The sequence below is a fragment of the Sceloporus undulatus genome, chromosome 6 (genome assembly GCF_019175285.1).
Source record: "Sceloporus undulatus isolate JIND9_A2432 ecotype Alabama chromosome 6, SceUnd_v1.1, whole genome shotgun sequence".
Lineage (NCBI taxonomy): Eukaryota > Metazoa > Chordata > Lepidosauria > Squamata > Phrynosomatidae > Sceloporus > Sceloporus undulatus.
Genome location: NC_056527.1, coordinates 132658218 through 132673301, shown reverse-complemented (window position 1 = coordinate 132673301; position 15084 = coordinate 132658218). Strand labels below are relative to the sequence as shown.

At 43.6% G+C, this 15084-nt stretch overlaps 1 protein-coding gene across 1 annotated transcript in view; it reads left to right on the top strand.

Moving 5' to 3' along the window:
* NCAM1 (neural cell adhesion molecule 1) overlaps positions 1–14590 on the top strand; it is a 72504-nt gene extending 57914 nt beyond the window's left edge. The window contains exons 17-20 of the mRNA XM_042473969.1: positions 4533–4740; positions 6160–6276; positions 7171–7941; positions 8930–14590. Coding sequence (XP_042329903.1) covers positions 4533–4740; positions 6160–6276; positions 7171–7941; positions 8930–9050 — 1217 coding nt within the window. The 3' untranslated portion in view covers positions 9051–14590. The remainder of the gene's footprint in view (positions 1–4532; positions 4741–6159; positions 6277–7170; positions 7942–8929) is intronic.
* Positions 14591–15084: the final 494 nt, after the last annotated feature.

The following is a 15084-nucleotide window of genomic DNA, read 5'->3' as shown; positions in this document are numbered from 1 at the left end:
TGAATAGTAGTATGGATATTTGCTCATAATAATGGAGATGTATGGAGTGCTCACGTATTTTTTTATCTTCAATGAAAAGGAGTGTCTCAACACATGGAGGCACTTCTTTGGGGGGGGGGAATGTGAGCCCTGCATTTTGCAAAAAGAAAAATGCCAGTGGGATTCATTACACTGGTTTCTGTGCAACTCTAGCTGCATTGACTGGCAGGTCATGCAAGTAATGCTTGGTGGTTTTCATGGACCCCATTTGGGTTCGAGAATTGAGGTGTTAGTGAACTGAAGACGGGTTTATTTCATGGCTTGCTGGTCCAGATGTCGGGCTTCAAAAAGCACTCTGGCACTGAAGTTAACATGCACCTTACCATTTTTAGCAGCTTGGGGGAAATCTACCCTGCAACAGCTTATAGTGCAACCCCTATATTTGTGGAGAAAAGATTACCATATGTAGTATGGAAACATGAAACTGAGGAGAATAGCAATCCCTATTGAAATGAATGACTTCAGGCAGAAGTTGACCATAGAGTCACTCTGGAGGTCCTAGAGACTCTTAGAAATGATGTCTGAATAGGCACTTCTAGGTCCTCCCAATCAACTCTGTGGTAAACGTCTGCTGAAAGCATCACTGAATTGCATTAGATGTGGAATATAGTGTGCTCTCTGTTTATTCTTGTCTCCATTTCATGGGCATTTCATGGGCAAACCCATTGGAGGGTCAATGCCTAGGTTCAGAAACCACAGCTGAGATAATCTAAAGGTTTCCCCATGTTTTCCGTTTCTCGATCCCAATCAGTTCCTAGCTTTCCAAGTGATCAGAGGACTATTTAACTCTCCCTGAGTGAAGTCCAGCCTTTAAAAGGCCACATTGATACCAATCTGCTCACAGTAGTGGCTCCTTAATTCATTTTAATCCTGTCCTTAAGCTCCTATCTTCCCCTGCCCCAAGTTTCCTTTTCCTGTTTTGTTTCGGATTTCCCTCTTACCTACAGCTATTGATCTGAGCGTATTATCTACTGGAGGGTGGGTGGGAAGGTAGCACAAGATTACCTTTTCTGAAGAATAATGCTGAACACTCAACCCTGCATGTTCAAAATAACACTGGACAATGACTTGCCAGGGACCAAAAAGGGGGGAAATAATGATAAAACAGCGTTCTCGGTAGCTCTCCATTCGACACACAGCTCTCCTCAGAAGAAGAACTCGATCGCTAGATCAGGCCTTTTTAGTCCAGCATAGGTCAGCTAGCTGCCTCCCGAAACCTTACAAGCAGAGCAAGAAGACGATGGTCATTCCCAGCATCTAGGACTCAAGAGGTATAGTGCTTCTCCATGTTTTGTTGTGTGTAGATTGTGCATGGTTTCGCACCACTTCAAGACTCTCCATGGGACAGAGATTCCTCTGGCATTCACAGGGAATTTCCCTCTCCTTAGAGAGGCTGGGTCCATGGCTCTTTTCTCAAATGGTGCCAGAAATGTTTTGACTTGCTCTGTGCCACCGAAGTGCAGAACAGCTAATCTTGGAAACTGGAGTTGAGAAGGAAAGATTGGAGGTGTCTGCTAAAGTTTCTACTCTGAGAGCTGGCAGGCTTCTTCACAGCTGAATAATCCATGTGTGAATTCAGAATACTTTGGAAGAAGGAATGTGCCTGGTGCTCCTTCCTTCTCCCTGTGAGAACGGAGGGTGATGAATTTGTTTAATTATGTATCTTGGCAGAGCGCTGATCTAGCTGGCTCACACACTTAATGGTGTTCTGATGCAAATGTCAAGCTTTGCCAGCCAAAGCAATGGAAGGAGCAAAGCAACATTGCAGTATTTGCCTTACTCTGCCTTCAATGGAGCTCTGGCACCGGAGGACAGAAGACAAGGCAAAATATGTTGGCCAATATGTGCCTTTCTCGGTGGAGTATCATATCAACTGGGCTGAGATTCCAGGTGGTAGGGGACAATTCTTTGCAATACTGACATGTGCAGTGAGCAGAACCCCTGGGAATGGAAGCACATTTCATGTAAAGTTGAAGGCTTTCATAGCCGGCGTCCATAGTTTTTTTGTGGGGTTTTTTGGCCAATGTGTGTTTGTTGACCAATGTGCCACTATGTCAGCCACAGATGCTGGTGAAACATCAGGAATAAACTCTTCTAGAACATGGCCACATAGCCACAAAAAAACTACATTTGATGTACTTTTTCAAGCTTTTGTGTGGTGTTCTACCAGTATGAACTCCCATTGGTAGACCCAACTAGAGTAGAGCCATTGAATCAAGTGTTGAATGGTAAGTTAATACTTAAGGAAGTCTCAGTGGTTCAGTAGGTCTACTCTAGTCAGGATCACCAATAGGTGATCAATTCAATTGGTACCAGTAGATACCAATGCAAGCCATGATGTGCAATGGAGAAGAAAACCCTTGATGCTCTCATACATGCGTCCTATTAGGTTTGACTTTTTGGTACAGCCAGGTACATGGATAACATCAATGTCATTATATTGTATTCCGTGAATGGTATCTCTGTGCTCTGCCCCTGACCAACCCACAGTTTTCTGGTCAAGAAATATAAAAAGTAGCTAAAGTTAAAAATGAACAATAAAATATAGTTTCAAAATAAAAATGATGATTAAGAAATGAGATGTAACTACCTTTTCAAAAAACCCAATCCAAAGTACCAGACACGCTTTCATGGGGTACAGATCCACAATTGGGTTCACAGGGAGGCCCCTCATGGTTGGATCGCACTCAATGGTGGGAAAAGATACTCTAAATAAATACTCTAAGTAATAAATAAAAGAGCTTTCAATAACAATCCCAAGGGATGCTCCGGAGGAAATGATCCTTCAGGTCTCTTGGCCTCATTCTCTTCCAGGGATCTAAAGGTGAGCACCAGCATTTTGAATTGGGCTTAAAACTGGCTTTAGAAAAAAGAGAATAAGGATGGAAAGAATATTTGAAAAGAAAATCTATGCAGTTTGGGGCTTGTTCTCAAAATTATGTGTTTTTGGGGGAGACAAAAAAAGAGCTTTTTTGCACAGGAAACAATTTTATTTATTTATTAGTTTGCGGGATTTTTCTTCTTTTTATTTTATTGTGCAGAAAATGTTGCTTCCTGAACAGAAGATGTTTTCTGCACAAAAAAGTCACACATGTGACCCTAAATGATGAATCGCAAATCCTCCAGTTTTTGAAGACTTTCTCAAAGTGAAAAGAAACTTACTCAGCTTACTCTTTGCTGCCTTTGAGAACAAAACTAGTGATGGGTTACATCCTTAGAAGAAAGACGAAGAGGAGAAATGGACTGAAATTGGTGGCAAGGCGTCCATGCTCCAGTTTGTAAATACATTTAGGGTATTAACCTAGTTAATCTGGAATTTGGAAAGAATTCGGGTCTTAGGGGAAAAGGAAGAAATAATAAAGGACCCTTTCATCATCGTCGTCGATTTATAGGCTGGCCTCCCAGATGATGGTGATGGTGATGATGATGATGATGGTGACGATGACGATGATGATATTTTCTTACATCCTGCCTTTCTCCCAATATGGGGACTCAAGGTGGTGATTATAGAATTTTATAGAATGGGAATATAGTTTTGTCGGACCTGCAAGAGCTCCCATCAAAGATCATATGTAAAATTGAATCATCAGATCAAACCAAAATAGTTAATAGGAACAGTAATCTTGCTATGAAGAAGTCTCTTTCATGATCATCTGATGCTTAAGGAAAGATGCCTTCACCTGCATCAGATGCTCTTAGGGTCAGATGGTGATGATGATGATCTGTTTCTAGAGTACATGAAATGACAGAATTGGGAAATGAGTTAAGAGTCAAAATCTAATTGGACTTCCACTGCAAGAAGCTTGGAAGGAATAGGTTGCCCGCATCCAGCCACTTGGCTTCCATGGTACCTTGTCTTTGAGATGAAGGTTGACTTCCTCACTACCTGGGCTTATATTCAGTGCTAGGCCTGTTGCCCAGGTGTTGCCCACACCTCAGAAGGATTTCCATGGGAGCCATGCTAGTCTAATGTTGAAAGAACAGCCCAAGATCCCAGTTAATCTAAAAGATACACATTTTATTTGACCGCCACTTTTGTGGATTGAAGCCCACTTCATCAGTGGGATGTTCAAAGCTCAAATCGCTTTGCAGAAACATTGGCCTTTGGGTTGCCAGAGCACATTGTCATCTGCATTAAAATAATTGCAAGTGGAATTGATTGGGGTGATACTTGGGTGCAAGGCATGGCATCTGCTCCTTTGTGTCCCATTTTGGACACTCTTGACAAACAAGAGCCAATGTCTTATTCCTTCACCCATTCACCACCATCTTTGCAGTCACAGGTGAGATTTGATCCCTTATCTGCTATGCTTTCCAGAAAGGAGGCTTTGCGTGCCTTTCAGGGGCAGAGGATTTTGGGACCCAGTGATCCCATAATATTCACCCAAGCAAACTGGAAAGGAGAGAGGAGGGGGTTGGTGTTCATAGGTACAAGAGTCATGTCTCCTTGCTAACCATGGTGTTTTCTCCCCTTTCTCTCTTGGTCTCTGAAGCCAGCACAAGCCCGACGTCAGGACTGGGCACTGCCGCCATCGTGGGCATCCTCATTGTCATCTTTGTCCTTCTGCTGGTGGCTGTGGATGTCACCTGCTACTTCTTGAACAAGTGCGGCCTCTTGATGTGCATTGCCATCAACCTGTGTGGGAAATCCGGTCCTGGTGTGAAGGGAAAAGACATGGAAGAGGGCAAGGCAGCCTTCTCGTGAGTAACAGGAAACATGCATTTCTTTGTAAGGAGAAAATACACCCCCTGAAAGCCTATACTCTACATCCATAGGGCAAAACAATGTCTGTCTCTCTGAGCTGTGGACCTTCCTCAAGGAGTTGTGAGCAGAGGAAGTCCTATTAGTGACCCCCCCTTGTCCCAAATCGTACACTCTAGCTGACAGTGGCTATTCCAAATTCTTTCTGTGCCATGCTACCTGAGATCTGTGAAGTCGAAGGCTTTCACAACTAGCATCCATAGTTTTTTGTGAATATTATGGACTATGTGGCCATGCTCTAAAAGAGTTTATTCCTGATGTTTTGGCGGCATCTGTGGCTGGCAACTTCAGAAAATGCTGATATGGAAGAGAGTGGGGTACATAGTCACACAGTATATACATACACCCCACTCACTTCCATGCCAGCATTCTCTGAAGATGCCAGCCATAGATGCTGGCAGAACGTCAGGAATAAACTCTTCTAGAACACAGCCTCATAGACCGAAAAAGCTCACGAGAAACTGCCTGAGATAATTTAAACTAGAGATGCTGGCACTGAACCTGAAACATTGACCATGCCTGGTGCTCTCTTTCTAAAACAGTGAGCTTTGAAACATCAAATTCCATCTACTGGAAATATCGTTATTCTTCTAGCCAAAAAGAGCACAGAAAGGAGGGCAAGATTTTGAGATCTCCAGATCTCTTCATTGGGTGAGGTGTTGCAGAAGGAAGGGTCAGAAAAAGGGAGAGGAGAACAAAACTAGACATACCCTTAAAGCCCTTAAACTCTCCATGTTGTCTTGAATTGTGATAGATGAGGATGAGTCAGTAGCTTCCAACATGCCTCTGTCAGGAGGTGTATTGTGGTTAGAGGACAATTGGGGTTCCCAACCTTTTTTACTCACTGAGCCCTTATTTCTATGGTGGAGTTCCGAAGAGGCCCGCCCTATGTCTTACAAGTTAATGGTGTTTGGGAGTATATATAAGAATATATTCTTATTCTTCAATTTCATTCAATTTTTATTTCTTTCATTTTCCTGGAGCACCTAAGAGCTCCTTGGCGCACAGGTTGGGAAACACTGGCATAGATCATCCTTACGTATTCAGTGATAGAGCTTTACTCTAGTAACTTGGGAGAAGGGATGAGAAATCTGCCTTCATGCCTGAATCATATGCAAAGGGATCTTATAGCACTTTTGAGACTAACTGCAAAAGAAGTGGTAGCATGAGGTTTCATAGACTTGATCTCCACATCTGAGGAAGTAGACCTGGTGTATGAAAGCTTATGCTACAATTCCTTTACAAAGTTACTCTCAAAAATGCTATAAAATCACTCTGTATACTGATAGTCCAGACTAACACGTCTATGTCTCTGAAATTCAACCTTAACTATTTCTCCCTATCCTATACTCTTACAGGAAAGATGAATCAAAAGAGCCTATTGTGGAGGTGCGAACAGAGGAAGAGCGGACCCCGAACCATGATGGAGGCAAACACACGGAACCCAATGAAACCACGCCGCTAACAGAGCCAGAGTAGGTTGAGTTCGGGCAAAGTAGGTGGTTACTTGGGTGTTGTCCTGGATCCTCCCAAAAAAGGAAGCCAAAATTGCTGTTTGGTCTCCATCTACAGAAGTAGGGTGTTTCTCTGCAGTCCCTCTTGAATGTTTCCAAGTGAGATAGTTTTGGAGCCAGATGTGCTTGTGTCTGTGTGTCTGTGTGAGAGAGGGATTGGGAGAAAGACTCATCCATATGGAGTGAGGGATAAGGTGAAGGAAGCCCTCAGGAATGGTAAGGAGGAGATCAGCCTTGATAAATCTGAAAGTAACAGAAGACTCAGGAATGCTCTCCAAAAGACTTATAGGTATGTAAAGATGGGCACATTTACTGTGGTTTAAGTTTATATGGACTCATTTTTTCTCGAAAACAAAGAATTAGCTTAAAGTGGCAGCCATGTGTGATTCAGGGCTAAGAGTGGGCAAGATATAAATGGTATGCAAATCCCATTTAAATGATATTGAAATGCAAAAAGTGTTGCCACTGACCATCCCCATTGAAGAGTTGAAAAAAAGAGTTTTTGCCAATACACTTGCATCCTTTGAAAAGCAGTGTGTTGAGGAGGCACAGGAGGTTCCTCTCTATTCAGGTAGTGATCTCAAGACCCCCTCCTTGTCCCCAGAGGTCCTTCACATGGGCTAACCTCCTGCCAAGTAGGCTTGACACTCTTCTTGTCTTCATGTCCTGTCTTCTTCTCTTTCTTCGTGCGTAAAATAACCGCATGCCGTTCCTGCAGTTGCACTGACTCACCCAGCTGCCTGCGGCTTTCATAGCCTTCATTGTCTCTTTCTCTCTTTCCCTTCCTTTCTTCCTTTTTTCCTTCCTTCCCAACCCCTCCCCTCTTTTCTCTTTTACTTCCCATCCTCCTCACAGGCACCCAGCCGATGCCACAGCAGCAACCGAAGACATGATGCCCTCCGTCACCACTGTCACCACAAACTCTGACACGATCACTGAGACCTTTGCCACTGCTCAGAATAGCCCCACCAGTGAGACCACCACCCTCACCTCCAGCATCACCTTGCCAGCTACGCCCATGCCAGACTCCAATTCCGTGGCCCCCGGCCAGGGCACACCCTCAAAAGCGGCTGTGGCATCCTCTTCGCCCCCATCCTCATCCACCCCTGCCCCCAAAGTAGCTCCCCTGGTTGACCTCAGTGACACCCCTACTTCTACTCCCTCCTCCGGCAACATGTCATCCGGCGTCCTTTCCAACCAAGGGGGGGTTCTGAGTCCCAGCTCCTCTGCCAAAACCTCAGAGGCCCCCAAGGGCTCCGTTGCATCCAGCAAATCCCCCGCCCCACCTCCCCCACATCCAGCTAGCTCTCCGGCTTCCTCGGATCCCAAGCAAGAGGCTTTGGCCTCCAAAAGTCCCGAAAAGGATGCCTCACAGACCAACGTGGTGAAGAGTCCGACAGAGGCGGCTAAGAACGGTGCCAACCAGAAGGGAGAATCTGCCACTGCGAACCCCACTCATAACGAGGACTTTAAAATGGACGAAGGGAGCTTCAAGACACCAGACATTGACCTTGCCAAGGATGTTTTTGCTGCGTTGGGCACAGCGGCCCCTGCCACGGCTCCCGGAGGCCAGGCTACATCTTCTGCTCCAGAGACGTCCACATCGCCAGCACCTGCAAAGACAGAGTATGCCTCCCCCCTTTAAACTCCTCTTGTTGACGTGCCATGTCTCTTTGTTGTGCCATGCTGTGTTTGTGTGCCGCTTCTGTGTGTTCGCTTCAAATTAACCTGCCTGTGCTTTTTTGCAAGCTAACCTGACTATTTTAACAATGCAACAGAAGGTTTGGAATCCAGGTGTCACGACTCCCTTTTGCCTGGTGACTTGGGACAGAAATCTTCCCAATCTTGTCGCCATCATCTCCCTAGCCTGCCCTGCTCTTACTCCTTTCCCTATTTTTCCAAGAAGCTGCTCCTTATAAGTTCATGTTTAGGGAGCTCATTTGGGAGAGATACTAGATAGCTTTACTTTAGCTCAGGGTTGGCTGGTTTGAACCAAGTTGGTTTAAAGCTTGGGTGCCATAACAAACTACTGTTCCCAGGATTCCATAACACTGACCCTTGGCAGTTAAAGTGGTGTCAAACTGGGTCATTTCTGCAGTGCGGATGTAGCCGACATCTCAAAAAAGCTGGCTGGTTGGAATTGGAAAGGGAATTCTGCAAAGGAGCTTAAATCTGGGATGTGTATTGTAAAAAGTACCACATTGGTCAGGTCCTTTAGAGCAATATTTCCCAAACTATCTGATGTGGGACTGGCATTGCCTCCCCTTCCCAATGTGCCATGTGCCAGTACCATATTTGTGCCCACTAGCTATCATTGTTTCTTTCTTTCTTGCCTGGGGACTCACCAGAGACCTCCAGCATTGGGTTAGGGGTTCTTGGTATGTCTGTAGACCACTATTTTGAGGATGAATACTTTAGGGAACTGTGTTAGAGTTTGCCATACCGATGAATCCTGTCGTTCTATTTTGAGAAGGCTCCGCGGTCTTGTACCCTGATGTGGTTTTATAAGAAAGGAGAGTCCCCCTTTCCAAGTGCTGCCTTTTGTGGACCTATCTCTACTCACTTTTCTTTAACCAACACAGTTTTTGGTGATTTTTTTCCTTTCCTCCCACAGGAAAACCCCAGTAGAAGAAAAGCCTGCAATCCAAGCCACAGAAGCCAAGACAGCCCCGGCGGAAGTCAAGACGGTGCCCAACGAAGCCACGCAAACAAATGACAACGAAAGCAAAGCATGATGGTCCCACACTGAGCCACACACAAAACAAAACGAGAAAAAAATTTAAAAAAATATTGACAGAACAGCTTCACCTGAGCATCGAAAACACAACACACATCTCATCCCTCTAGTGTCTTTTGCCTTTTTTTAAAGAAAAGAAAACAAGACAAAACATGCATACAATCGGCGGGGAGGGGGGGGATGTGTTCTTTCTTTCGTCCGTTCTTTCGTTCTCTTTGGTAGGTGTGTAGGGGGGAATTTTCCTTTTGTGTGCACTTGCTTTTCAGAAAGAAAAAAAAAGAGTTAAATCTATCCCTTCTTCCTTCTTCGAGGATAAACCCGTACTCTTTGTTAGGATGTTCAACATCCTTGCAAACGTTTGTGCAGACTTTTAAATGTAACCCACCCGTCCCACAACTGTTTAGGAGACAGAATTAGGAAAAGTTGGCTCTCCTGGGTTGAGGACTGCCAGTTGCAAACCAGTTATTTTTATATTTTGCAGCCAAATTTGGGGGGGTGGGTGACCCTAAATTGTAAGTTATCCCCTTCTTTTTCTCTTCTCCCACTTCTTTTTTCCTGTTCCCTTTGAATCTGTTCTGTCCTCCGATGCATTTCCATTTCCGCCCTAAATTTGGCTCTCCTTTTTCAAGCCCAGGAGGACGCTCTCTGGCCAACGGCTCTCTTGCGGATCTCTTGGGGACATTTCCAGGTGGTTTTCCCAGCAGGCTGTGCTCTTTTAGGGGTTATTGTTTGAAATCCCTAAAATTTCATTTTAGGAAGGATGCCCTTGGGCAGCTTTGGGGAAGTTTTAATATTTCAACCGGCAGTATTCCTTGGGGTGCGTTTGTGCGTGCGTGCGTGTTTGGTTTTGTTTTCGTTCCGTTTCGTTCGTTTTGCCAACTTGTTATTTTTTTTCTTCCAGTGTTTACAGTCAACAAAATGTTTTATTTTGTTTTGTTTTTAAAAAAACACTTTTGTTGTGTCGAAATGTCTATGTAATATAGCTGCCTTTTTTTTTTAAAACGAGAGATCGCAAGAGAGAGAGAGAGAGAGAGAGGGAGAAAGTAAATGCAGGCTATATAGAAAGTAAGTTGACCGGCATGCTTGCTTTGCAAAGGGAGATGTTTTAAAATATGGATGTTTACAGTAGGTATTTCCCCCATCATCTCTCCCCTCCTTTTTTAATTATTATTATTATTTTATTATCTTACCAGAGTAAGACAAAAAATCAAGCGACCCCTTATGTTCTTGTTTTTATATAGATGGGCCGCTTAACCGGAGTCCTACTTCAGACTAGTTCCCTGATAAGGCTAAGCTTAACCTAAATAGAGGTGGAAACATTCTGGAGAGCAGCCATGCAGCCCGCGTTTCGGCCGTAGCCTGGCGTAAGAACGCTGTTCAAACGGGGAAAATTTAAGCATGGCGTTTTATCTCACCCGCGGAAAATCCGTGGGCCTTAACTTTGCCTGCCTAGATACCAAACTGTTCAACTCGCCGTCCGACACTTAATATTATCATCATCTCTGTAGTGCAAACATGGGCTTAATGTACAAACTGAGACTTCCCTGTTCTTGAATATCATAAATGCTTATGTGTGCACATTGATGTTGAAAGAGACGGAACATTTCTTACTCATACGTAACTCCATGTTTGCTATGTTCAGGGAGGGAGGGAGGGAAGGGGGAAGTTGGTTTTAGTGAAAAATTCTACCCAAATTAAATATATTTGAGAATGCAATCTTAAGTTAAATGTAGTTAAGTTGAATTATTTCGGAGCCCAAACGTTGCTCTAGTGAACGGTCGCACTTGTGATCAGACTGTTCTTTACCTCATTCAGGAACAACTCAAATTAATGTAGGTGTTTTTCTTGCTAGGGAAGCCCTAACAGCTTGGAGACATTTGTAAGATGTATGCAGCACACCAGCCCCGTTCCCAAAAAAGACCCTTCAACTAATGATGATATCACTACGTTGTAAAAGTAAAGCTCATGCAAATAGATGTTGGCAGACAAGTTGAACATACAGTGCCATTTCTAGACCATTGGAAAGAAGGTTCTGTTGTGATCACCTGGGGCACAATCCAAGTAGTAATGATCTATAGGGTTCGGGTGTAAATAAATCTATCTGAAAAGAATGTCTGGATTGTGCCATAACCTTCAAGAATTTCAACCAAATGGGGTACAATCTATTTTTGATAAATATATTTCCAGGCTGCTTTGCAGACCAGGTGTCTGAGCATGATGCAGTTCAATGTCGGACAGCACTAAACCTCTCGTAAAGATCATATTCTTGCGTTGGGCATGAATGTGCATCTGATGGGTGTCCACCTCTATGGCTAAGAGTGAAATGTGAATCCTTCAGGCACTTGAAACTTCATTGCATGAAGCATTTGTGCAATGGCTTTAAAAACAGGTTGCGCATGAGTTGCCGATTCCCACTTGGTCCAGGGAGACATACACTGTTGGGTTGCATCAATGCGTTGGCTTGCCCATTAGGTCTAAGAGCTTGCTTAAAACGTTCTTTGGTTTACTGTGTTCAACCCTTTGCAAGATCGGGGGGCCTGTTATGTCCAGCGTTTGTGTGTCTCTGTGCGCTTTTAAACCTCCCTACCCACCCCCATTTAGGAAAGGAATGGCTGCATTAACCTTGCGCACCTCCTTCGAGATGGTGACAGGTCGAGGTCAAAACTGTGTTCAGGAAATAGGTGCTTGATGTCATCTCCCCTTCCCGGTTCAAGAATCCCTCCCTAAAGCTTCTCCAAGCCAAAAGGAGGTTGTACAGTCAAGGGCTGGTCTCAGACGTTGCGTCCTAAAAAAACAAAAACCCTACTCTTCCTTCTTATTTAAGAGAAGTTACCAAAAGGATGGTCTTCTTTCCAGCCTTAGCTATAGTTAAGAAGTAGCAAAGCTCACTGCTTTGGGGACTTGGCAAACCACATTCATTCCAGCGCACCATGGAACTTGCAGTTATTTTTGCACAAGCAAAGATGTCCATGGACCACACTCTGATCCAAAGCTCCATAGGACATGATCAGAGATTCCCATAGAGTTGCCATATGGGCAGCGGTGGTTCACGTGCCAATTTTCAAAAGTACCGAACAGAATTGGGCAACCATTGCTCATTCTGAGCGAAGGGGGCTTTCTTTTATCCATACCATCCTCTGCTAAATACATAAGGTTCCCTTTATCCTAGCTACTCACCTTAGAAAGTCTCAAAGCATCCCAACACACATAAGTTTATTCACCTGGTTTTTAAACTCCCATCGCTCTACAACGGGTGTATTGCTTTTGATGAGACCTAAGTTTTGCGTAAGGTGAAATCTAAATTTGGGCATTTTGTGTCCAAAGCTGTGACTTTGCTACTTTTTATTATTATTATTATTATTATTTTTACAAAAATGTATAAAATGAGAATGTGGGGTGAAGGATGTCGGAGCGAGGGAGACCAGCCTGTTGTATAGAACTTTTCTTTTTTTCATTTGTAAAAGGACAATTTTATTAGATCTGCAAGCTTGTGCACTGTGGGTGCGTGTGAATATCTTAGTGTGAAATGTGTTTTTTGTCATAGTATCAAAAATTTTCTAAAAAAATAATAATCAGGATTTCAAAAAATAAAAATAAAACTTCAACTTAGTTTGGATGTGGAAGGTGTAGCAGGAATATAGTCTGGGTGACTGAGAAGAATACAGACGGTGCAACCTGGCATTTCAGGATATGTAAAAATGGAAGAGAATACAGCTGTTCTCAACCGAAGAGTAGCCTTGAAATAAATATACAACCTGCAAAATTGAATGTGATATATAACATTCCTTTGCGCTAAGGTCATGGTGGGGGGCAAAGGTAGAGAGGAGGTGACAGAGCGGAGACTGCAGTCCAGCTCAGCAAAATGGTGCCACGCGTTTTTGGTACGATAATCTCACGTCTTGCGGTGTGGCACCTTTTGGTTATAATTTCAAACTGTGAAGAAATATACAAGTCTTGTCCTTGGGCTAAATGTGGGGCAGGGTGGGTCTTGCTTTTTCCATTGCTGTGTTTTGCTTTCTCCTCAGTGGAAATGGAGGGTGTATTGATGCATAACATCCGTTCCACACAAGCCCTCCATGGTAAGCAGCGAAGAGATGGAAAGGTTGGACATTCAGCCGTGTGCCATGGGTGGCTTTTGTTTATGATGGTGCAAGGAGCAGCCTTGAAGGGGATTCTGTGTTTTTTAGAAGGAACGGGGCACCCATAAGGTCCTCGTGTGGCTTTCTTTGCTCGCGGAGCGATGGGACTTATTGTGGGGAAGACATTCAACAACTGTTCCTTGGTTCTTGAGAAATGGCCGCTCATGCAAAACAAAATAAAACGAATCCCCAACTGTTTGGCCAGTTCAGTTTTGCCTTGCACGTTGTTCACGAAACATTGCATAGCTAATGGATGGCGAACGGTGTCATAAATTATCCTGCATGCTTTCCCCAGCATTTATATGGGAGCAAAATAAGAATGAAGAGTTATGCAAAAGGTTCTTAACAAGGTTGGATGAGGTTCACTTCCTCAAAGTCCAGCAACCAAGTTGAGCCTAAACTGAAGCCCAGTTGACACCAATGGAAAAACCTTCCGATGGGTCTCAAAGGGTTTGGATGACACTGAGATTTTGGTAGACAAGAGCAAAGGCTCACCATCCCCGAAAGGTCAAAGAACCAACTAATAACGGCTGCCATTTTGCCCTTGCTGGGTTTTTAACCATAGGGCATAAAGAGCACCTTGGCGTGGGACCATTCCCCATTCGCACCTATAGCACTTCTTCCCATCCTGGGGGGCTCTTAACAATATTTCCTTGATCGGAAAATGGCGAACGGTACTTCTTTGTGGATTGATGTCTGTGAGCACGCCTACACCTTTGGCAGAGAAAGAAAGCATTTCTGGTTTGTTTGGGGTTTGTATTTTGTTTTTTTAATTAAAAACATTCTGTTAACTTTTTATTTTTAACGGAGTCTTCACGTTAGTTTTATTTTTATATCTGTATATTTTATTTTTCGAGCAGACACAAAAACCTTTTTAAGAGGGACCAACAACACACTGTTTACAATGTGTATATTTATATATGTATGCGTCATACATATATATCTATCTTAGCCACCCAGCTTCTCGTAGTACAGTAAACATGTATTTCATGCAATGTATTAGAAAAGGGGGAAAAATAGCACGTTATCTTGCTTGGGTTTTTTTTTTACCATGGAGTTTGTTTGCTTTTTTAAAAGATTCGGTGTGGTTTAATTTCCCCTTCTTTTTTCCTTCTCCTGTGGATGTCTTTTCACTTAAGCAATGGTGATCGTGGTTCTCAGTCCTCCGTTCACATCCCGACCCAGCGTTCCCTGTTTTAGGGGCCTTCTCTCTTGTTATACAAAAACGAAAACGACAAAAAACTTTTTACCGAGTGAAACATGGATACCACCTTTATTTCCATTCTCGCCAATGTAAATACTGATACTAACGGAGAATTTTGACTTTGCATTCTGTCGGAATACTTGTGTTCAAATAAAAATTACCAAAAAAACAAACAAACAAAACAAAACCCCAAAACATCCCCAACTTTTTTTATATATACTTGCATATCAATTCAACCCTCCGTTGCATTGCTCTTGGCGGCAATGCTGCAAAACCTTTTAAGCACACATTCTGGATGGGTCTTCGTGTTTCAGTGGCTAAAGATGCTGTTGAAGAGAAGGACCTCCTTGGGATGCATATGGTCACAACTCCAATCCCTAACATCACCTTTAAGGTTTGGGTAAGACAGGATGGAGAACAACCATTTCCAGAGTAAGCCATAGTAAGTTATTTGGGGTGTGTGCTCACATACTCTCCAGTTTCACTCTTTCTGATCTGAACAAAATGCCTCTTGGAAGCCTCTGGGAGTAGCGACTGGCCTTTTAAATATATGATGGGGACTCCCGTATATTCAGCGTTTTTAAAAAGTGGACGTCCAGCCACTTCGGGTGTTGTTTTCTTCCTTTTTTTAATGCAGGTATTTCTGGCGGTTCATGCAGCTTCCATGGGTAGAAAATTGGGCTCATTGG